This window comes from Chelonia mydas, chromosome 1, assembly GCF_015237465.2.
Source record: "Chelonia mydas isolate rCheMyd1 chromosome 1, rCheMyd1.pri.v2, whole genome shotgun sequence".
Taxonomy (NCBI): domain Eukaryota; kingdom Metazoa; phylum Chordata; order Testudines; family Cheloniidae; genus Chelonia; species Chelonia mydas.
In genome coordinates this window covers 276,084,389-276,108,325 of record NC_057849.1, presented here as the reverse complement: position 1 = coordinate 276,108,325, position 23,937 = coordinate 276,084,389, and the positions used below count along the sequence as shown (strand labels likewise).

General features: G+C 37.8%; 1 protein-coding gene and 1 long non-coding RNA gene across 2 annotated transcripts in view; one reads left to right on the top strand and one right to left on the bottom strand.

Annotated features, from left to right (window-relative positions):
- The window catches only part of OTOGL (otogelin like), a gene marked incomplete at its 5' end in the record, with an annotated part of 127,984 nt that extends 104,478 nt beyond the window's left edge, over positions 1 to 23,506 (top strand). The window contains 12 exons of the mRNA XM_043546990.1: positions 529 to 633; positions 980 to 1,087; positions 1,937 to 2,038; positions 2,769 to 2,873; positions 2,961 to 3,001; positions 4,609 to 4,672; positions 6,769 to 6,947; positions 9,856 to 9,960; positions 12,224 to 12,343; positions 14,312 to 14,357; positions 18,131 to 18,210; positions 21,937 to 23,506. Coding sequence (XP_043402925.1) covers positions 529 to 633; positions 980 to 1,087; positions 1,937 to 2,038; positions 2,769 to 2,873; positions 2,961 to 3,001; positions 4,609 to 4,672; positions 6,769 to 6,947; positions 9,856 to 9,960; positions 12,224 to 12,343; positions 14,312 to 14,357; positions 18,131 to 18,210; positions 21,937 to 22,137 — 1,256 coding nt within the window. The remainder of the gene's footprint in view (positions 1 to 528; positions 634 to 979; positions 1,088 to 1,936; positions 2,039 to 2,768; positions 2,874 to 2,960; positions 3,002 to 4,608; positions 4,673 to 6,768; positions 6,948 to 9,855; positions 9,961 to 12,223; positions 12,344 to 14,311; positions 14,358 to 18,130; positions 18,211 to 21,936) is intronic.
- On the bottom strand, positions 14,487 to 17,457 carry LOC122465921. Its single transcript, XR_006291064.1, has 3 exons — positions 16,880 to 17,457; positions 16,103 to 16,232; positions 14,487 to 14,595 (listed from the first exon to the last, which is right to left on the bottom strand). It is a non-coding gene; the product is annotated as an uncharacterized LOC122465921 (long non-coding RNA).
- Positions 23,507 to 23,937: the final 431 nt, after the last annotated feature.

Sequence of the window (23,937 nt, the reverse complement as noted above, 5' to 3'; positions counted from 1 at the left end):
CCCAAGGAAACACAAGAAGACTTTGGCAGAGCCAGGAACTGAATCCAAATGTCCTTGATCCCGTGTCCTCTGCCTTAATGACAATACTGTTCTTCATCTTATGTAGTTAACTATTTTATTTTCTATTTCCATCAGTGAGCTGCCAGCACAGTAGAATGCCTTGTTAGAATCTTCATGATTCTACATGTTTGCACCACTGCTTCTTCTAAGTGAATCATGCATTGGCATGTTAATGTTTTCCCAGAAAGCAGCTTAGTGTCAGTTGATGGCCAGATGCTAGCTTTCTGTCTGTCCATGTTTCTTACCAAAAGAAGCATGGGGCTAGTATCTGATATATTAGTCATAAGATGCTTTTTTTAATGTCTTAATGAAATATTTTTGTGGAAATAGAGGGCAAATGGGATAGCTGAACTGGTATTTTCACTCTCTAGATAGCTACCTGTAACCACTTGCCAGTTATCAACCAATGTAATCTCTATTCACATTCATACACATGTGAATGTTTGCATATGCCATATTTTTTTTCAGAATGTAACATGACTTTGTGTGAGGCTATTATTCCAACATGCAAAAATGGTGAAAAATTGATGGTAGGCTATAGCACCCTTTCCTGCTGTCCACAATACCAATGCGGTAAGTGATATATGGAGACAAGATTAAAAGCATATTTTCCATCCCTGCATTATCTGGGGTAATTGTACCAAATGACGATTCTGCCTGTATTAACAGATCACCATAAATAACTTCTGAGAAATATTTCTACTCTCTTCCTCAGGTTGTTTCTGCTCTGTTCCTTCGGGTTTATACTTTTTTTTTTTGTATTTCTTCTTTCTGTCAGTTTTGATTTACAATCAATTTAGTTTTGTTTAGATAAGAGAAGAGAAAATGAAAAAAAAAGTAATTAAGGAAAATACCTTTTTCTATTGTAGGATTATTCATGTGACTTTTTATTAGAGATACTGACTTGTCTTTTATGTAGAATGTGATCCTTTAGCATGTCCCAATGCTCCCCGTCCGGAGTGCAGAGAGGACCAATTTATTGTTGAAGCAAAACAGGAAGATCCTTGTTGTTTCTCTTATCTGTGTGGTAAGAAGCCTTTACTATTCTAGCTTTCTTGTTGGTAGAGAGGATATTGTAGCGCAGTGGTTCTCAACCTTTTCTCATTTGAGGACCCCTAGAAAATTTTGAATAGTGGTGCCTGACCCCTTTGGAAATCTATTTTCTGTGTATATATAGGTGAATTCTGTTCAGTCAGTTTTCAATCTGTCTTTTGTGGACCCCTTAGACGTATCTGCAGACCCCCCCAGGGATACTTGGACCACAGGTTGAGAACCACTGTTATTAGGTTATCTACAAATAAGAAAAGACAGGTCTCTAGTTGCATACTTGATAAGGTTGCCTGAGAATGCTGTCACAGGATTGGCCTGGGCAGACACTTGGCTATAAGTGTCCACTTGCATGTATTGTTTTGCAATTTAGGGCCTTTATTCCTAGGTTACTTTTTTAAATATTACTGCTGAACTGCACACTAAAGAATGATGCCATTTTATACACAAGTACAGAAATTGGGCTTGTCTGAAAATATTTGGACATATTTCATTTATAGAATTATGTGACCTTTGCCTTCAATCTGCAGCTTCGTTATTATTGCCCACTGACAGTCATTTTTTCAGTCCATGTAGCAACAGTCTGAGCATAAATCTCAACACCAGACAAAGTAATAGGTACATCCATTACTGTATCATTACTTTCAATTATCTATTTTGTTTGAATGTGTTAGTCAATAAAAGTTTCTTAGATACCCAGATGGCTGGCTGGCTTGCAGGCAGGCAGGCAGGCACAGTAGAAGAACATGGGTAGACTAAAGCTCATATGTAACAACTTTCTGATGATGTATTTTAAACTTTGTATTTGGTTTATTCTTTTTAACTTTAGTTTGTGAATCTTGCATTGAGCCTGTTCCTTTATGTAATGAGGGGGAAATTCTCACAGTAGATCTTAGCACCATGCATTCCTGTTGTCCTCGTTACCATTGTGGTAAGTTTAGCTGTTTTTAATTTAAAGGTTTTACTGTATCTGGTAAACATTATATGCTGTGTATTTTTTTCAGCTGATTCAACACTTTCCATCTAAAGTTGAATTTATCCAAATGTTAAAAATATAGTTTTATAAAATGTTCAGTATTGTATAATGCCCTACGTTATTACAGTATTCTGGCATCCCTTTCACAGTTTGTCCTTAATAGGCTCTGAAGAAGTTTCAGTTTTCACAGATATCCTCATGCATTAGCATTGCAACAAGGAGTGAAATGTTGTTCACTACCATTGCTGAAGTGTCTCGGTGCCTCTGGTCAGCCAGCGTCTACTGACACCTTATCTAGCAATTGTTTACAGATATACAGCTAGAGCACTCCTGTTACTACTAGTGATTTTGGGTGCCTCAATTGCTGGGTGCTCAACTTGAGTCACTTTCATGGAGCAAGATTTTCAGATGACTCGCGTTCAGCAGACTTTGAAAATGTAAAACCCTTTAAGGTGATTCAAGTTGGGCATCAAAAATTGAGATAACCAAAATCGCTAACTCTTGGAAATCTTGGCCTGTCTCTCTATTTATCCCTTGTACAGTGTCAAGAATGCTGTTGGACCTTAACAAATATTAAATCATAATAACAAAATTCTATGAAAAACCTTCAATGTTGTTAGAATAGTTTATCTAAGGAAATATGAGCTGAAAACATGTTGAGCAATGTCATTTCCCCCCCATTTAGTTTGTGATGAGAACCTTTGTTCAGTGCCTCTTCTGAACTGCACAGCTGACATGCAACTTGTGAAAGAGAAAGTACCTGGACAGTGTTGTCCAGGCTGGCACTGTGGTAACTATTTTTCATTCTTCTACTAGTTACTTATTAATAAAAGTTAATGTCTTTTGACTGATACATTTTTTGTTGCTCTCTTCTCAGAATGTAGCTGTGAAAATTTTACTATACCAACCTGTAAAGTGGTAAGAAAATTTTCTTTAGATGTTACTTAATAACATCCAGTATTCCCCCCCCCCCCCCCTTTCTTTTTATGCACTATTGTTTCTGTCCCTTCCTTGAGTTTGTCATCATGGGCTATGGGATTGGGGCTATCAATACTGCCTGTCATATATTTGCCAGTACATGGATTATAAAATGGGGAGGTGTTGAAACACTGTCTCCTATCTTCCAAATCCAGCTTGTAACCCCCTATTTTAGATCCTGTGTTGCTACCATCAATCCACTGGAGAAGCTTGATTTTGTGTTTTTTAAGCAGACCTAACTGAAGGGAAGAAAATGTAATCTTACTTTGTTCAATACTGACTAGGATCAACATGATTAAAATTTTACCAATTACAAAATTAATTTTTGTTATTGAAAGAAATCAACTTTATGAACATGCTTTGTTTCTAGAGGAATGTTGGCTTGTTTTGTTAATTATATATGCTTCCTATGAAAGTTATTAAATATCTTTGACCTTTGTAACGTATGAGAGTTTAGATATACTGTCCTCTTCTGTCATTTTCTATTTTGTTTTAAACAAAATAGTTGCTATAACCTGGAAAATGCATGATAACGAATGATGTAACTCTGAACTCTGAAAGGCATATTTTCCCATCACATGCCCTTTCCCATATGAGTAGAGCCCTGCATGGATACCAAATTTATATCCACAGATGCAGATATCTATGGCAGCCATCCCTGGTCGTGAGTGTGTCCAGGAGCATGTGAGCCGCTTGCACACACTAGCGTGACCAGTGACGGCTGCTAATGAGCCTGGTGCCTGCCCCAGTGGGCAGGGCTGGCCAGTACAGCCATGCTGGAGGAGCTGCCCAGGCAGGTACTGGTTCCTGGAAGTGGATGCCAAACATGCTGCAACCTTTGCTGCTGCCGTTCCTGGTAGAACCCTGCAGCTCTGTGGATATCTGCTTTATATCCACAGATATGATATAAATTTTGTATCCGTGCAGGGCTCTACATATGAGGAACATGTAATGTGGATATAATGCAAGAAATGTAATATAGGTCATAACAGGCGAAATTCTGAATCATTTGCAAGAGATGTACGGTGGTACAGAATTTTGACAATACACTAAAGTCATGGAGGAGGTTTCAGAGCTATCAAAGTGGTATTTTATGACCAGATATACTTTTATTATTAAAATAACCAGGATTTATCACTTGAAAATATATCCAAAATAAAAGAGAGACAGATTTTTTAAAAAATAAACTAATTAAAATTGAGACAAGGTGGGTAAGGTAATATTATTTTATCAAACCAACTTCTGTGGGTGAAAGAGGCAAGTTTCATCTCAAAACAAAGGTCTTCTTCAGGTCAGTATTAATTCAAACTGACATTCAGCTACACTGTCATTATATTCAGACCAAAAGGAAGTGTACCACTTAGCTGTTGTTAACAGTAATACATCTGGCAACCATACTGTCTATTGTAATGGATTGTGATTTTCTCTTTCTCAAAGCTTAGGCTGGAGTGGCAGTAGTTTTGTATGTTTTAAGAGAAGGGTGTCTCTTGTAAGCTTTATAAGTTGTGTTGATGTATTTGACTCTGAAACTGTTTCTTGCTACACAGGGAGAGGTTCAAAAAATAGACGACAGCATTTACAGTGCTTGTGGATGCATGCAGTACATCTGTGGTAATTTTTTTTTCTTTTTAACCTTATTAATTTTTGTTTTACTAAACAAAAGCACACAAGTAATGCAGCAATGGGCCAACACTGGCCTTCTAAAATGGAAACGCTAAAGTGATTTTATATCCACAGTGTATAATGTCTCAATGTTAATTCTAAAGATAGACGTTTAATTGGCGAAAGGCTACATTTTTGTGATTTGCAGACTAAATATATGTGTCATTAGATTAGCACAGTGTTAAATATTAGAGAAATGCAGAAAATATGAAGACTTACTTCAGCCCCAGGCCAGGAATATAATTGACATTATGTAGTGGTACATTTTATAGCTTTTCAAGGGTTGTTTTTTTTTAAACGGTGTTATGTTGCAGGGTTTCTTTTCCTTCCAAATACTAGGAAAGTCCCCATCCCATCCAGTTTAACAATTAAATTCCAAATCAAGTGTAAAACATGGACACAAATCTTTCATGTATGTGCTGATACTGAGCTACCAGCCCCAAATATGGGATTGATGAGTGGGAAAAATCTCCCCCCATCCCCCCCGTCTTGGGGCAGAGGGACTTGGGGGAGAAATGTTTGGTTAGACTGCCAGCAGAATACATTATTCCCAGAAGGGAGATTAAGGGGGGAGAGCCCACGCCTGAGAAATGCCCCCTCACCCATCTCAGTGGGTTAGGAGGGACATAATTGGTTGGACCAAAAAAAGGAATGCATTTCTCCTGGAAGAGAGGGGGAAGGTGGGGAACACATGCCCCAAAATGCCAGACCTGGGCGCCAGTTTGTTGTATCCCATTGGTTAGCCAGGAGGGAAGAGTGAGAGCTGATTGGCTCCTGTGCCCCTCCCTAAAATAATTTAAACTTTTCCTTAGCCTTCAGGAGCCCCCTTGCCTCTTCAGCTGCTCTGCCCTTCCTCCCTGTCACGTAGATAGGGAGCTGTGTTTCCAGGCTGCTACGGGTGTGACCGATCGCCTGGCTATGGGGTATGGGAGGAATCTGTTTCCTGTTGAGCCAAAGTGGCAGAGATCTGGTGTATTTTTTGCCTTCCTCAAAGCATTGTGGACCTGCAGTTGGGATGAAGAAGAATGGCATTTGGAAGTCTGATATTAAAGGACAATATAGGAATTTTCAGTTTGTCTCAGCTTGCAGCTAGTATCCAGTATGGATAAAAGCTAAAAGGGCTACGTCCCAGAGGCAAATGAGACCTGGGATTTTTGCTGGTGGACCTTGTGCCTGTAAGAAGGGGAGGTCTGAAATCTTTGCAGACCAAGGTCCCTGTGTTGGTACTCTGCTCAGTTTGTAAGGTAGGAGGTGAGGATGAGAGGAGGCAGCCTGAAGGGTCTACCCTGGGTTCTTGGTTATCTGGTGGGAGCCCTGTCATCTTGCACTGGACCCAGCTAAATGGCTGATGTGTGAGATGGATGGGTGTATACCACCCCTATCCAGCTGTAAGTGAATACAGTTGCAGGCTGTTGCTTAAAATCCATCCCAGTGACTTTTTCTTTTCCCTGTATGTCCTGAGCAGTGCCCCACATGCTTGGGAAGAGCACATTGCCTCCTGCCTAGGAAGCTCTCCCACAACTAAATACACCTCTACCCTGATATAACGCGATCTGATATAACACAAATTCAGATATAACGCTGTAAAGCAGTGCTCCGGCGGGGGGTGGGGGGGCGTGGCGTGGCGTGGCTGCACGCTCAGGTGGATCAAAGCAAGTTTGATATAATGCGGTTTCAACTATAACGCGGTAAGATTTTTTGGCTCCCGAGGACAGCGTTATATCGGTGTAGAGGTGTATACACATCTGAATGTGGCATATTTAAAGTGCAGAGGGCAAATTCAGCACTGATTTTTGTCTCCATAGAACTCTATCAAAGTAAGTGGGATTGCACTGGATGTAAAGGAACACAGAATTTGTCCCCAGGATGGGAAGTCAAGGGGCTTACTTTGAATGATGCCTACTTGCAGTAGTAAACTTCAAAATTGTCACAAAGTGCTGGATCTTGTCCTAGTTGTTTGAATGAGATTCTGATAATTTGCTTAATTGAAAACATTATCCTAATGACACACTTCTTCTTTTTATCATTATTATTATTATTATCAGAAAAGGATGATGTATGTGTATTCCAAGAAGTAACTGTGCTGAATCCTGGACAATCTATGATTCAGTATTTGGATGAAAATCTTTGTTACACAGTACAGTGTTTACAAGAAAAAGATCACAGCACAGGATATCATGCCATGGATTTTACAGTTGTGAACTGTTCCCAACAATGTGATGCTGTGAGTGTTTTTAAATGCCATTCTGATGTAACTTGTGAACAATTATGGTACAGATTATGACAATTGAATAGAGGAGGCTTAACAATACATCTATCCAGCAAATGGAATAATAAGAACTTGACTTAACAGCAGTACCCTTGTGTTTGTTGGGTGGTGACAAATATTGCTTTAGTGAGGTTTTTTTATTTAAGTTTTATAAACACATTTTTCATTTTTAAGTTCAGAAGTTGCCAGGAACAAAGAGAGTTTTTTTCAAATTGCAAGTCTGTTATAATAGTTGCATGGCAAAAAGCTATAAGCAGCAGGTAAGAAATATGTGCATATTTTAGCAGGCTGTGTGTGAAGACAGCACAAGAAACTAGAGAAGTAGTAACTTTGATACAGTATTCGCCACTTGGGTTCCAGTTCAGTGGGAATATTTACATTCAATTCAAGTCTTCACTCCAAAGTATATGACAAACAAGACAGATAAGAAATTTCATTGCCTACTGTACAGCACACAGCAGATATACTTTGCCTGCTCTAGTGTTCAGGAAATTGAAGAGTAAATGAAAGTGCAGGCCTGAGGAAAAATATAGATTAATATTGGGGAATCTGGCTAACAGTTAGTCTGCAAATGGCTTGCAAGTTGTAAGTAGAAATGGACCTGAACTGCAAAATTTCAGAAATGGATATTGATCCCTATCCGCTTTCTGAAAGTTCATGGAGCATTCAGATCTGGGGTTTTGGTTAGGGGTCTTCTCTTAGGGCTTGTCTACATGGTGCTGCAGTCTGGACTATGGGGCTGTGATTTGCAGAGCCCTCTAAACTGTCCCATGTAGACTGCTGACATGAACTAAAAGGTCAGGGACTACATTAAAGTGAACTAGGTACCTTTTAGTCCATGCCAGTAGGGTCTACATGGGGCACTTAGAGTGCTCTACAAATCACACCCTGTGGTCTGGACTGTGGTGCTGCATAGACAGCCCTTAGTTGTGAAGTATTTAACCTTTAAAATGTAGACACTAGCTTATTTCTGCTAAAGAATTTTAAACCATTCCTCTGACTACATTTTCTCATATTTGAACATTATGTCATTTGGGACATAAGACAGACTTTTCCAGTGCACTCTGCATGGGGCTATTCTTGAAGACCACTCAGAAACTTCAGCTTATATAGGAAGGAAACTGTTGCCCAATTATTTAGTGATGCTTCTCTAGTAAAGCATATGTGTATCCTATGGTGTACATATAGATAGCCAGTTTGCTTCTTGTGGAAATTATAGATGTTGATCTATTGTAATTGCCAATAAAAAGTCAACAATTAATACTGCCATGATATGAAGAACTTTTAAAGTTTGAGTCTTAGGCCTTGTCTACACTACTGCGGTAAGTCAACCTAAGTTACGCTGCTCCAGCTACATGAATAAAGTAGCTGATGTCGACGTAGCTTAGGTCAACTTCCTGTGGTGTCTAGACTGCGCTGCGTCAATGGGAGACGTTTTCCCATCAACTTACCTTTATCTTCTCATTCCGGTGGAGTACCGGAGTTGATCGGAGAGCACTCTGCGGTCAATTTAGTGACTAAATCAACCTCCACTGCATCGATCGCAGCAGCGTCAATCCCCGGTAAGTGCAGACATGGCCTTAGCTATCTTAGAAACAAAGGGTAAGATCCTCACCCTGTTCCAGCCCCTTTAGGCCAGATGAAGGGGCTGGAAAAGTGTAAAAGGGTCCTAAAAAGCCAAGTATCCAGTTAGGAAGAATTCCCTTGTAAAGCTGCCTTCTAGGGACCCTTCATAAGCCTGGGTGTGTAGCGGGTGTGCCAGGAGGCAGGCTAGGAGCAAGAGGAGTGTGTCGAGTGCAGGGCCACAGCACATAGGACTGTGGAGATTTTGGGCAGTTCTGAAAACCATAGAATGTCCCTGGGAGGAAACCGTAACTTAAACTGGCCTCCAGGACTGCATAAATTATGCTGGGGTCTCAGAGCAGCTCAGGTTTGGAAGGATGCAAAGGTGGCTTAATACCACCTTAGTCCACCTTCTCAATGGGCTGTGAGTTCTGTGCTACTCCTCTTGGAACAGAGGATATTCTCGATGGAGAGCTGTCTGCTTTGGGTTCACTTTTCTTGCTGTTTTGACAACCCCCCTCTATGGCACATTGTAAAGCTTATTGAGTTGCTTAGGCTTTTGCTTGAGGGAGGTTGCTTGAGTGGGTTGAATTTCTTTTATGGTTTCTTTTGTAGGAAGTGGAAGAAGATGATTTTTGTAAATATTAAAATTCTCTAAGTTTGATGCTTTTGAATTATTATTCATACTTCCAGAGGCTGCAGTGGTCACATATTGCACAAATTTAAGTAAAAATGACAATATGCCATGGGGACACTTTCTCTTTTCCTTGTGGGATGGGATTCCTATCCCATGGTGTCACTTCTTTACTCTTTTAATAAATGACACATTTTCTCTTAGATTTGATTCCCAGCTTTCTTTCTTAGCCACTTGTCTTCATTCTTGCAATCTTATGTTGTAAATGTGTATCATAAAAAGTAAATATATCTCACCAAAATAGATCTCCTATATTGTTTGTTCATTTTGGTATGTCATGTTTTAATGGTCAAAATGGACTTCATTCATTTAACTAAGAATATAGAAAGATTTGAGGAACAGGCAAAGACCATATGGTTCATCATAAAATAAAGTTCTAAGTCTATGTAACCTCTCAGAAATAGAGATGGGCCTAAATCAAAACACCAGATCATATCCCTGCCTAACATTTCGGAGAATTTGGATGTCAATACACATCCAAACTTTGTGACTTGGGACCGTCTCTACTAAGAGAGAACACAGACAAGGAAACCCCCTCACTAACTTATAATTAGTGACCTATGTGTTAAAAAAAAAGGTTCATTTAATTTTTTTTCTTTTTAACAGCATCAAATATACATTCCTTCTCCCAGTCATCATGCTTGTTGTGGAACCTGCCAAAATGTGTCTTGTGCTTTCTATACTGAAAATGGAACACTATCTGTGCATGAAGTAAGTGCCTCTGGACACTGGAGTAAATAACAGTATCAGTAGCACATATGACTTTATTCAAGTATCTAACTGACATCTTCTGGCTGGTTCTTGTATTATCATTTCTCACATTCCTACTTTTGGTCTGTCAGTGTGGACAGTTGTGGTGTTCAATATAGCTGTATCCACATGGCTGTCTGTCTTCAGCCACAAATACAGGGGAGCAGAGAAGTTGAACTAAACACTTGGGGCTAAATCCATAAATTGCCTAAATTGGCAGATTGGCATATAAGTCCAACATTTAAGCATCAGTGAGTCCTCAGAATCCCTGCTTGCTTGCTGCCTAATGCTGTAGGCACCTAAATTCCCTAGGCACCTGACATTTTCCAGTAAAGTCCCCTAGGTGCCTAAGTTATTACCACTGTGCATGTGCAAAACTGCCTACGCCCTGCCACTGCTGAACAGCTTGACAATATAGCTCGTGGCTAAGCCCTGGTGAGATTCTCAAACTAGGCTTTACCCCCTCTTGTCTGTGGGGCCCAATCAAGTAGGCATTCTGAGAATGCAAAGATTCCTTTGGCCAGAGAAACAAAAAGTGAGAGTGACTCTGAAGCCTAGTGGTTTGGCCACTTCTCTGGGATGTGGGAGCCCTAAGTTCAGATGCCTCCTCCCATGAATCTTTAGTGTTTTATACAAAGTGGAACAATTTGAACAGGAGATCGTGCAAGCCCCGCCGCCAAGAATGCCCAGTTGCTTGGTGGCTAGGGCACATACCTCTGATATAGGAGACTCAAAATTCAAGTTCTGCTCTGCAGCAGGGGGTTGCAAATAGGTCTCCCACATCCATGCAAGTGCCCTAATCACTGGGCTATTGGCTATAATGGGGTCATTCTCTTTGGTTTTTCATGAGAAAAGGCTGACCTGGCCTAGTCACTTAATTCCAGGAGAGGGTTCACAGCTGTGAATCCCAGGTTTAGATAGGTGCCTCCCTCAAACCTGGACTTAGGCACTTGACTACACTGGGTGGCAGTGTGCCTAAAAGTTAGCATTGCAAAGCCCAAGTGCTTTTGTGGAGCTAGCCGTTGGCATCCAATTTTCAGGAGTGCAGAGCACCCACAACGTCAGCTGAAGTCAATGGGAATTGTGGGTGCTCAGCACACCTGAAAATCAGGCTCCCTAAGAGACACTGGAAATATTATTGATGTCAGGGAAGTTCTTGTTCAAACACTTAAGCATACGTATATGGCAAACTTGCCAACATGAGATGTAAAGAGAGGATTGGGTCAATGGCTACTATTATGGTTTTTGGTAGAGGCTCAGAACACAAAACAGTGGCTGCCTTCCAGTGATTGGTGTTAGTGATTCCTGTACTATATACTTTTTGGAGAGGTTGTAAAGCATTTTGGGATCACAGGTGTGATATAAATGAAAGATTAATAATATTAAGAAGATTAATATTCATATATTCCTACAGCTCATCCTTCATGGTCACCTGCAGGAAATCAGGAAGGGATTTCACCTTTTCCCAGTGTATTCTGGGTTTGGGTTTTTTGTTTTGTTTTTAGTTTCCTTCTTCTGAAGCATCAGAAATGGTTGGAGATGGGATGCTGGACAGGGTGGGCCAACGCTCTGAAATGGCACTGAACAGTCTGTCTCTCACATGCTTAGCTGGCTGGTTCATGCTCACGTGCTCAAGGTCGAACTGATGGCCGTATGTGGGATTGGGATGGAATTTTCCCACAGGTCAGATAGTCAGTGACCTTGAGGTATTTTCATTTTCCTCTGCGATTTGGAGTGTGAATCACTTACTTGGATTATCTATGTATATCTGGCATAATCAATTCCCTGCCATTGCAGGAGCCTCAGGCACTGGAGCATCTTGGTCCCTCCTATTCTCTTCCTGTGGACGATAATGCTTTGATCTAATTTTGGTGGCTGGGTTTAATGTGCAGGTGCTAGGTGATTTTGGTGGCTTGTGATCTACAGGTCATCAGCGTAGATGATCTGGTGATTCCTTCTGGCCTTAAACTCTATGACTCTTACTGATTCTGAGTCATAATTCAGTTTTCACTCTGATTCACAGGGAAGTAAGTTGCACCAGCCCTTTTTCTGGTGCAGGCTCTTTTCCTTCCGGCTGGTGCATTGGCGAGGAATAGAGTGCAGGGTCTGTCCACTATCTTAGTGGCTACATGTGGAAATAACACCTTTATAACTAAACAATATTCTAGTGTCAGTGCCGCTGTAACTTGCTATCTGTTCTGGTATTTTTGTTTTGTATTTGTAGGAGGGAAGCACCTGGGTCTCCAATTGCACCAAATATGAGTGTGCAAAGACTGCTGTAGGTGCTATGATACTGGGATCTAGTGTTGTCTGCCCCCCTTTTAATGAGACTGAATGCACAAAGGTTTGTACTTTGTGATTTTAAATCGTAATAACTAATCTTTTGTTTTGGAGCTTGGCATTCATTTCAGAACCATTATGGGTCTGACAACCATATTATACTTTCCATAGAATGATTAATCTAAAAAAAATTTGGTAAGTAACAACTTTAAAATGAGCAATTAATGTTCTTATGTACTATTCTTCTGTTTGTTTTTAGGGTTATACTATACATCCCAAACAATGTGCACTTTTAAAATTTTGTTTGATTGGTATTAAGCTGCACTCTTATAGGGTTCTTACTCCCTTTAATTTTGTCTGAGCAGAGAGTTCTGAATAGGACCTATAATTCACAGAGTTTATAAACACATAAATGAAATAAGCTGTTTCATGCCACTTAGAAAGTTTGCAGATAAATGTGCAGTAGCAGAGTTTCAAAATGCCATAAATTGAACAGAGATTAGAAACACTTCAAGAGGCTTGCTGACTTTGTGCTCTGCGTGAAACAAATAGCTCTGGTTCATAAAGATTACGAATTACTTAGTATACCTACCTAAAAATTAGCATATATAAACCAAATAGCTATGGTTCAAAGATACTTCACACACACACACACACACACTTTTTTATTGTTGTTTAGGGAATATAGGTTTATAGCTTTTATCCTAATTAATTATTCTGTTTTTTGTACATTCTAGTTCTTGCACTTGTGGCTGTACAAGCAATGCTCCTAAAAATACATTGCAGTATCTGTCCTGAGTACTGATTTCAAATTCTGCACAAGATCCATAAATGTGTTACATGCTATTTAGAAAGGGCACAGAGCTACTCTCCTGTCTATCCCAAATAAAGCACCTTATCATAAAGTAACGTTGACACCGTTAAAAACATTTTCTTATTTCCGGAGCTTTTTCATCACATTCTGTTAGGGTCTTTCTTTAATAATAATGGCCAAGATTTTCCAGAATGTGTTCCTAAAATTATCCTTCTGAATCAGTTCAACCTGATTTTCAGAAGTGCTCAGCACTGATTTCAAGTGAGAGTTGAGGTTGGTCAGCAGTTTTGAAAATCAGGTTAGGTTAATTTAGGAGCTAATATGGATTTCGGAAGGTAACTTGAAGTGCTCGTTTTTGAAAAATTGATCAACATATTCAGTGATTTCTCTATAACAATACAGAAAACCAATACTGTAAGTTAAAAAAAATATTTTGTACGGTATTAGTACAAGACTGCTATCCCATCCACTCTCCTGCTTTATCTGAAATTTTTGTAAATGTATTAAAAGTGGACAGTTTAGCTCTTATTTATGCCAGTTCCGCATGAGAGAGATCCTTTCTCTTTTTAATTTAAAAAGGAATATCTCCTCTTTTTGATATGTTTTCTGCATTTCCGCTTCAGTCCTGCCTACAATACATTTGAGAAGAAAACCATAAGAAAAGTTAATTATAAAATGTGAAAGGAAAACCAAAAAACTAGAATGAAGGGATGAATTAGAGCTCTGAAAATATATTACATGAGGCAAAATTATAGGTATTCAGTTGTAAATAGCTATCTAATTGGAATCTTCACTGTGCTCATTTCTGTGGTACATGAGCAATGTAAATTCTTTTAAATCTTGAACAAAATTACATTTTACTCATATATGGAATTTTTTAAATATCCAAGTAACTCCCAATGTTAATTGAGCCATCAGTGGGAGAATGGATGGTAATGTCTGAAGATGACTGCTCTCTTGAGTCAAAAGAGACCAGCTCAGATATGCTCAATCATAATGGCAAGTTCATTTTCAAATATTATATTTCAAAACAGCTTGGAGATTTTGACCCAGAGCCTTTGCTGATGTGAATTTTTGTAACTTCATTGACATCGGTGATAGTGCATCAATTTACACCAACTGAAGATTTGGCCCATTATGTTCTAAATGTAATTGGATACAGCAGGGCATTGCATTGGGCACAGTCTTTTTTGATATATTTCCCCTTTCTTTTCCTAGAATGGAGGCACTGTGCAGACTTATAATGATGGCTGCTGCAAGACGTGTAAGTGAAGAAAGCTACTGCAATACATGCTAGTTTGGCTTTGGTTTTGGAGAGCAGTGTTTTTTTAACTCAGATGCTGGGACATAAGGAAGGAAAAAGCATGCAGTCCCCAAATCAAACAAAATTGTTATAGTTCTTTAACAACTGTTTATTGAAAAGCCTTGCTTCATATGGCTGCTGATATGGTGATATTTAACCTTATCCTTCTGGAGTATAACCAAATCTCTCCAAAGACAGCCTGAGGAAGATGAAAAGTGATCCCAATTTAAATAATGAAAAGATTGGTTTGTTGTTAAGATTACTCCAAAACTATACATATACATATTTATAGTGTTCTCTATAAAAGCTCAGAACAAATTTTCTAAAATTGATACCTATTTTGATCATATTGAAACAAATTGTATAATTATGGGTTTATTCTGTTTTGTTCTTTTATGTTTTCTAGGGTCAGAGTGCTGGAATACAATATTTTTTAAATTGAAAAGTTAACTCTTTCCATCTTGGAAAATGCATTTAAATCCAAAATATGAAAAAATTGTAGGGTGTAGAGCAAATTATTATTGATGGTGATAAAAGGCACAAATCTAAACCAAATGAACACTTGTGCTATGTAGCTACATATTCACATTCTATGAATGTGCATGTTTAAAACATACAGGTTCTTAATTATGGTGTAGGTTATGTGACAGATTCTGATTTCTTTTTACTCCAGTGTAAAAACAGACTGAGAACAGAATCTGGTCCTGTGTAGTTTTGAACAACAAAAAGCTTTGTTATTTAGGCTGTGAATTCTAAACTACATAAAATAAAACCCTTGATTCTGTATAAATAGTGAATAAAAGTCAAAAATAGAGCTGCTTGGAAAACACCATTTTTTTCTTCAGAATTAAAATTTTGGGGCATAAAATGCCTTTGAAATCCTGAATTTCATTTTTTAAAATGAGCTGTAATCAATAATATCGCATAAGAACACATAAGTATAGTTTCATATTTCACTGTGTCATATTTGTGACAGTCAAAAGTACAATATGATAGCTGCATATGTCTACCTGTATCTCTCTTAAAAGAGCGGCTGCATAAAGGCATATATTTATTCATAGTTATCAAATAAAATTATATTTAGCATCCATGGCATACAAGGCCCTGAAAATCAATTTTTAGAAATGTGGATGGAATGTTGTTCCTTCATATACACAGCAAAGAAGCCAGAAATGATTGTAGCTTAATCGAGTACTTTTTTCAGACTGAAAAACAATAATAATATTAATAAAAAAAAACCTGCACAAGGATTATGCTAGCGTCTTTCAAAGGGATTATTCCTTTACTGGTTGGAGTAAAGTTGCAAAATATTTCACTGAAGCCATACAAGTTGGGTGGGTTTCATTTAGAGAATGAGACTAAAGTATTAATGGCTACAAATATTTTCTGCCTTTTGCAGTAATCAGGAAAGATTTAGCTTTCACAATATTCTGTGGCCTCAGGAAAGGCATTGTTATACTTCAGAAATATTTGCTGAGGTGGCTGCTAAGAACAAAAATACAATACATACAATTACATGCTATTTTATTTTTTTTATTTGTTTTTGTGTTTTCAAACTAAAAGCATGTGCCCTGGGGTAAAGCCACTAAAAAGACAAATTAAAAATAGAGCTTGCAACACCTGGGGGTTGTAATGGGAACAAGTAATTCTTTTGAAAAGAGCTTGATTAAGTGCATGCAAAGTGAGTTCATATACTTAATTCTTACCTTGCCATAGTCATGAAATACCCATTGCAAAAATGTGGTATGCCTGGAAACACTGTTGAAGTTTTCTCTTAACCAGGAAAGTGCTACGTGTAGGGTGTTATCAGTGAGATTTTCAGCAACTGCAGAATTTCTAAATTTGGAAGGCAAACAGAGAAGTTCATTACTTTTTTACCAAAAGAAAAATTGTAATTGGCAGTGTAAGAATTAATGAAATGTCATTTGTGTAAAAATGTTTTTATTTTACAAGAAACTTATATTCCTAATAATTCTGCCAGGTTCTGGATTGGGTGTATTACCCTTTGCCATTAGCCCTGTAGTCTCTACTGATAGTATAAATTGTGAACCAGGTATTATTATTTTTAATAATGTATTTTCTTTTTTATATAACATAATCTTTTTTATGTAACATAATTGTTTGTAGGGATATATTTATACATGACTATCAATGTAATATAACCAATACCATACTGGTATTAGGCCTGATCCTGAGAGGTACGGATCCCCTGGAATCTTCCATAGAGCAGAGATCCTCTGTAGGATCCTATTGCTCAGTGCTCAGGATTAAGCCTATTAACGGTTGGAATGTGCTGTCAGTAGTAGATCAAAATGCACTATGTAACTTTTAGTGTGCAGTAGCACAGTTCACATGGCTACTTAGTGCACAATGAGTGACGCACTGTAGATTTACACTGCTTGCTTGCTGCACTCTAAATCACTGTTTAGACAAGTCCTTGCACAGCAATTTTGGTAAGAGAGTACAGTGTTTAGTATACCAACCAACATGATCTTGATTCTGCATAGCATTTGTCAGAGGATAGCATGGCATCTGTCCCCCGAAGCCAGAAGAGTCGTGCTTTACTCCTGACATACATACAAGATACCCACTGGTCCGGTAGCTACTCCACGTGCGTCACTGGATTGCTCAGAGCTTGCTGATCTTACAAAACATATGTTCTTCCTTTCCTGTGGAGCAGGAATGGGATTGTGCTGAAAGTGAAGAGGGACTTTGTTGGTTAGTCCCACTTAATTTAGATGCTGAAGATGAAAAATGATTATGTGGCAACACAGTTATACAGTGACTTCTGATTTGGTTGTGAAATCGGTGTAGTAAAAGTATATTGTATAATAGATACAGCTAGCACAACTTGTCTTGTGTCCTGTGGTATGGGGGTTTTGTGTAACCATTGCATTTGTTTCAGTATCATGGTTTTAGTTGTTTTGTGTCACAAGTATTCTTCTTAATATTTGGATAGCTTCATTTTCCAAAGGCTAGAAGAAAAATCCACAAAAATACATAACCGCAAAAAATGTAATATTTTCATAAACCTCTATGCACATTTGCTATCCCGAGTACTATTAGCTTCAGCTACGGGAGTAGTTTTTAGTACAAAATACCCCACATACGTAGAGGAGACGTGCATATCTCCTACTAAGATTTCCCAAAGCCCTGTCAGACCTCTCCCATAATCAGTAAACCTGGACCCTAGTCTGTGTGCTGGATATTTAAAGCTGGTTTATCTTCTAATGATGGCCAGTTCCAGAAGTGTTCTAAGGAGCAAGAGCAAGGATATAATTATTTAAAATATGTCTTTTAAATAAATATAATTAACACTAATTTCAAGTTAGTGTCTGTTATTTTCATAAGTTCAGCCTTAGTATTGATAGTGTTTGAAAAACAGCATTTTGCCCTTTTCTATTCACTGGGTTTGTTTTTGCTATGTTGGTTCAATCTTCAAAACCTTTACAACATAACTATTAAATCACTCTAACATTTCAACAGTTGTAGCCTCTTTATATGTTCTATGACTATGCTGATTAATGTCTTCATATATGATAATTAGAAAGTATAGTATTTTTTTCCAGGAAATGTTTATTAATATATGACTGGTTTGTCACTGCCTAATGATTTAGATATGGAAATAATATTTTACCATGTTATTAATTTAAAATGTAACAATTCATTTTAAAGAATGAATAAACAGAGCACAATGTATATTTAATGAATAAACATTTTCTATATGTTATCAGGTAGAAAGGAAGAAAGGATTTGCCAGAAAGTGACTGTCAGAACAACTATAAGAAAAAGTGACTGTATAAGTCAGAGGCCTGTAAGTATAGAAAACTGCTGCCTTTGTGTTTCATAATGAGCATGAGTCATACTAATAAAACAAGTATAAAAAAGGACTGCAGACATCCATATACAACAAAAAAATGCTGTTATCATCTCATCAAGCAGACCTCTCACCCTGGAAATGTTATTCTACTCATAAGTGTGGGTAAAAATTAATTACTTTTGCCCATACATGGCAGAAGTGCTGAGCCCTTCTACCTGCAATAACGTCTGACTTCAAATGAAAAGTACACAGTATAATTGCTTATCACTGACAAAGTCACTGACCACTCCATCATGAAATAACATCCCTAAAGAGGAGTTACACAAAAAAGGGAGTATAAATGCTTCCACTTATAAATGATCATAGAATATCAGGGTTGGAAGGGACCTCAGGAGGTCATCTAGTCCAACTCCCTGCTCAATGATGGAAACATACTCCTCCTTAAAGAGCTCTCTGGCGTAAATGTTCTTCTCTCTTCCACGTGACAAGTCTCTTTATATCATACATTGATGATAGCCTCTATGGAGATCATTTAATAAGACATCATACCTCTCTGCTTTGGTGAGGTCTCAGGTATAAAACCTGTTACGTGCATGTGTGAATGTGTCAATAATATAGTGGAAAAAGGAGAACCAGTTGACATAATTTATTTAGCCTTCCAAAAGGCCTTTGACAAGATCCTAGACAAGAGGCTATTAAAAAAACCAAATAGTTGTGGAGTGAAAAGCAAAGTATTGTTATGGATCAAAAGTTGGCTAGTACCTAGAATGCAAAGAGTAGGTATAAGTGGTCCATTTTCATCATTGCAAAAGGTTAACAGCAGGTGTCCCACACTTCCATACTAGGTCCTGTGGTGTTTAATATATTTCTTAATGATCTGGAAAGGAGTGTGAATAAGGGCGTAGCAAAGTTTGCAGCTGACAAAGTTATTTAGGTTAGTCAGGGTCAGAGAAGACTGAGAATTTCAGAGAGATCTACACAAATTATGTAAATGGGCAACATGATGGCAAATGAAATTTAATGTAGGCAAATATAAAAGTAATGCACACTGAGAGGGAAAAATTTAAGCTACTCTTATAAGGTTCTAAATTAACTGTATCAATCCAAAATAGCTCATTGCAAACCTTTGCTCAATGCACAGCTGCAATCAAAAAAAGCTAACAAGGTGTTAGGATGCATAAGGAATGGGAAGGAGAATAATCCCCAAAATATGTCTTTAAATCAGTGATGTGGCCTATCCTGGAATACTGTGTACAGCATAGATCACCCCATCTCAAAAACTGTATTGCAAAACTAGAGGTGGTTCAGAGAACAGGGACGAGAATATTCAAGGTCATGGAAAAACTTGCAGATGAAGAGAGATTGAAAAGAATGGGATTGTGTACATTAGGAAGAAGACAAATAAGACAGACATGATAGACGTATATACAATAATGAATGGCATAGAGATGATGGATTGGGAGCAACTGTTCTCCCTGTCTCATATTACAAGAACTAGGGGACTATCAATGAAGTGAAAAAGTAGGATATTCACAATCAATAAAAGAAATACTTTTTCATACAATGTGTAATTAAGCTGTGGAACTCATTGCCACAAGAAGTTGTTGAGACCAAGAACTTAACAAGATTCAAAAAGGGATTAGACATTTATATGCATATCAAGAAGATACAGAGTTATCATTCAAAACCTAATCTTTGGAAGGGATATTAAAGCTTGTGCTGGAATAAATTGCCTATGGAGGTTGTGGAATATCCATCATTGGAGATTTTTAAGAGTAGGTTAGGCAAACACCTGTCAGGAATGGTCTAGATAATACTTAGTCCTGCCATGAGTGCAGAGGACTGGACTAGATGACCTCTCGAGGTTCCTTCCAGTCCTGTGATTCTATGATTTAGGGCTTAAGCCAATCTCTAACTATTAAAGCTTGGGATGAAACCTATGTGGGGGGAATTGTGGAACAAATTGCCTATTGCAAAGTTCTAATGCCATCCTCTGAAGTATCTGGTTCTGTCAACTGTCAGAGACAGGATACTGGACTGGATGGACTACTACTCTGAATCACTATGGCAATTGTATGTAACATATCTATGGATGTTATTTCATGATTCTTTGTATTCTACAACTGTGTATCAGCATTCTAATCTGCCCCAGCACAATAGCAGATCAGAAAACTCTTTATATGCTGTAAGTATTGGATGAAATCCAGGTCCCATTGAAGTTGGTAAGGTCAGGATACCACTCATGGTAATAGAGACCTTGTCTACACTTGCAATGGCATATAGGTTATGTGTAGCTACATGCTGCAGTGAAAAGTAGGCTATGTCCACACTGTGATGTGTAGTTATGGGCGGCAGTGAAAGGTTCTGCCGGGGGAAGACAGCGGGGAAAGTCTCCAGCAGCTGGGAGGCAGTGGGACACATATGGGAGGCACTGCTTGGGTGTGTAGAGAGCCATGTTGGGTATACACCCTAAGGTTCTAGCGTGTCTTTACTCGGTTAGGAAGTGTTTCATGGTCTACAATGCTATTTATACCTGTGCCAGGGGAGTGTGCAGTGTATGTACTATGTATGCTGCCATAAGTGTAGACATAGCCAAAGTTCAAGTCCCAAACAAACAATACAAAAGATGGCAATTTGATTCTGTGGCACAAGTACTTTTATGCAACCTCCACTACCCCATCCACCCACCTTGTTCCTTGCTGACCTAACCTCTGCTCTCATACTTTCAGATATATCTATCAGAGTGATAGTGTGGCTAAGGACAGTTCTCTAGCTGCCAGCCATATTGAAAGAGGAAGGAGAAAGCTATCACACTAGTGTGCTTCCGCTCTTGATCCTGCAGAGGGATACTTAAGATTGACTTTTCCACAGGTTGCTTAGATTAATCCACCAACAGTAAAGGACACAGCTTTAGCTGTGCAGTTTAAGAGTTATAAATATATCCATCTATTTTAGGAGTTTAGTGATGGCAGGACAAGTTTTTGAGCTTAAACAGTTTCTCAATCAAGTTTAAATTCTCAGAACTAGAGAAGGGAGAAGAAAATCTGAAGATTCTCTTCTTAGGTTATAGGAAACTCTGTGTGGGGTAGGGTTTTGCTCTCACAGGAATAATATCCCTCTTTAAGGGCCTGCTATCCAGAGCCCAACGGAATCTTTCCATTGACTTCAGTGGGCTTTGGATCAGGCCTTGATTGATGATTACCATGTAGATCCACCTGGATATAACTTAAGTCATCTCTTATATATTATCTCTGTATCTGTCTCATTACCTTCAAAAGCCTAGATGCTCTTCCACAACAGTGCTAGGCCAGGAACAGGGAGTGGATTGCTTGGAGAAGAAGGTAGTATAAGGTAAAAGTTAGTGGTAAACAGCTTTAGAATAAAGCACCACATTTTGTTCAGGCTCAGCCAACATATGTGGTCACGAGTACAAAACAATTCCACATTTAGAAGCTGACTTCATTTAAAAAAATAAAAGGCAAGAACAAAGAGGCTCACCTCAACTTAGAATTGACATAACCATTTAACATAGTTTTGTATGTGATAACTTTCAAATGATTTTTAATAGGGAAAATAATTATTACGTATCAGAATCCTTTACAAAATCCTGGATATTTTTAGATGTAAAAACAGATTCTGATTGCAGTTAATTTTAAAATGTTTCGTTTCATCTTGTTAATGAAACTTGTTTGATGATTTCTCTTTCTCTGTCACTAATAGATAAATGTGGCTTCCTGTGAAGGGAAATGCCCCTCAGCTACAATTTTTAATGTCAATATCAATAGCCATTTAAGATTCTGTAAATGTTGTCGTGAAAATGGAGTACAGAACCTGACTGTGCCACTATACTGCTCAGGAAATGGCACTGAAGTGATGTACATCATCCAAGAGCCTACAGACTGTTCATGCCAATGGAATTGAACATCTGATGGATTCCTTGTATCTGATTTCACAGTGAGAATTGAAGTTGGCTTCCTATCATTGAATTATATTTTTTTGGCATTGGACAGACTGAATAAATACTATATAGAAAAATATATTTTATCCGTAATGTTTCAGACAACTTGGTTTCTTAGCAAATTTAGTAGAAATTGCATAGAAATATTACAGCAAAAACATTTTCAGACATTGGCAAATATACATATATAATTTCTTTTATATCAGATTATTAATTTGACAATTATTTACTTCTCTCCAATATGCTGCTGAAAACTAATTCGATTTTTAAAATTTAAACTTGATTGAATTGGGCCATCTGTATCCAAAAGTTAATTTTTGTGAAAACTTTTGCTTTTATCTTATTAGCAGTTCCATTAGGCATTACTCAGTGACTGAAATCTGCTTAAACTTGAACCCACTGAGCAACATGATGAATGTAGTCTTTTTAATTTTGTATTTTTAAAAAACCTGTGGTCTAAATCCTAGTATAATGTTACATTCCTTAAATCTATGGCATTTTGCTTTTTTAATATCATATATACATTTTAAATATTGTGATTGGATAGAAGGGGCCAAGTATGGAGGGTGGTTCAGACTTCTGTTAAAAATATGTAAAAACTGTGCCGTTCACCTTAGGCTTATACTTTAAATCAATTTTTAACTTTTTAAAACCAATCAGAGGAGAAATTGCTGTTTATTTTATGAGGCTGTTGGAGTGAGATTCTGTGAATGTATTCTGTTTTGAAAGTGGACCAGTGCACCTTCTGCTTTGGTTTTACCCTTTGTTTCATGGGTTGAAATGCTCATGTTCAGTACTTTTTATTTAAATTAACTAAATTTAAAGATTGTTTTAAAAGGAATATTAAGATTGGAAACACTTGCTGAATCTAAGTCTCAAATCATTTGGAGTCAAGAAAAAACATGCTCCCTCTGAAAAGGATATAACATGGATTGTAAGGAGATAAGTGAAATTCATATATATAATTAGTCTGTGGATGCACATGGTCTGTATATTTGCTGCCAGAAGTGCTCTCCATTTTCTTAGCCATCAACTATTTATTGTAATTCTTAAGAATTGAGAATCTAGCTTTATGCCCATTTTCAGAAGTATTGCTTACCCTAGAAACTCAGTGGTGAATTCCTACCCTGGTTGAAGTCATTGGTAGTTAAGCCATTGACTTCAGTGAGGCCAGGCGTTCACTCATGTTGTGTATTATTGTGAAACTAAAATTCTTGGCTAAGAATCTCAAAATTTCTTGGGCAAGCAATTCTCATACAATAGATATTTAAACTGTCAGAATTTAATAAAATAATAATGAGGTTGTATTATTATATTGTTTTTATAATGAGAAATAGTCAATATAAAAACACAAAATAAATATATTTAAAAGTTATGGCTGTTTTGTATCATTCATCACTTCATATGTGAAACCTAACTTTCCATCTTCTGTGAACTAAATTTGGCTGATTATGGAGAAAAATAGTATATAAATTTAAATCAACCACAGTTATTCATGACACCCTTTCTATGGATTCAAAGAAGGGACCATTGTGATCATCTAGTTTGACCATCTGTATAACACAGGTCATAGAACTTCTCCAGAATAATTTCTAGATCTTATCTTTTAGAAAAACATCTGTTCTTGATTTTAAAATGGACGGTGATGGAGAATACACCACAATGCTTTGTAACTTGTTCCAATGTATTTCCAAACAATTTGTTTAGCTTCACTTTCCAACCATTGGATCATATTATACCTTTGTATGCTAGATAGAAGAATC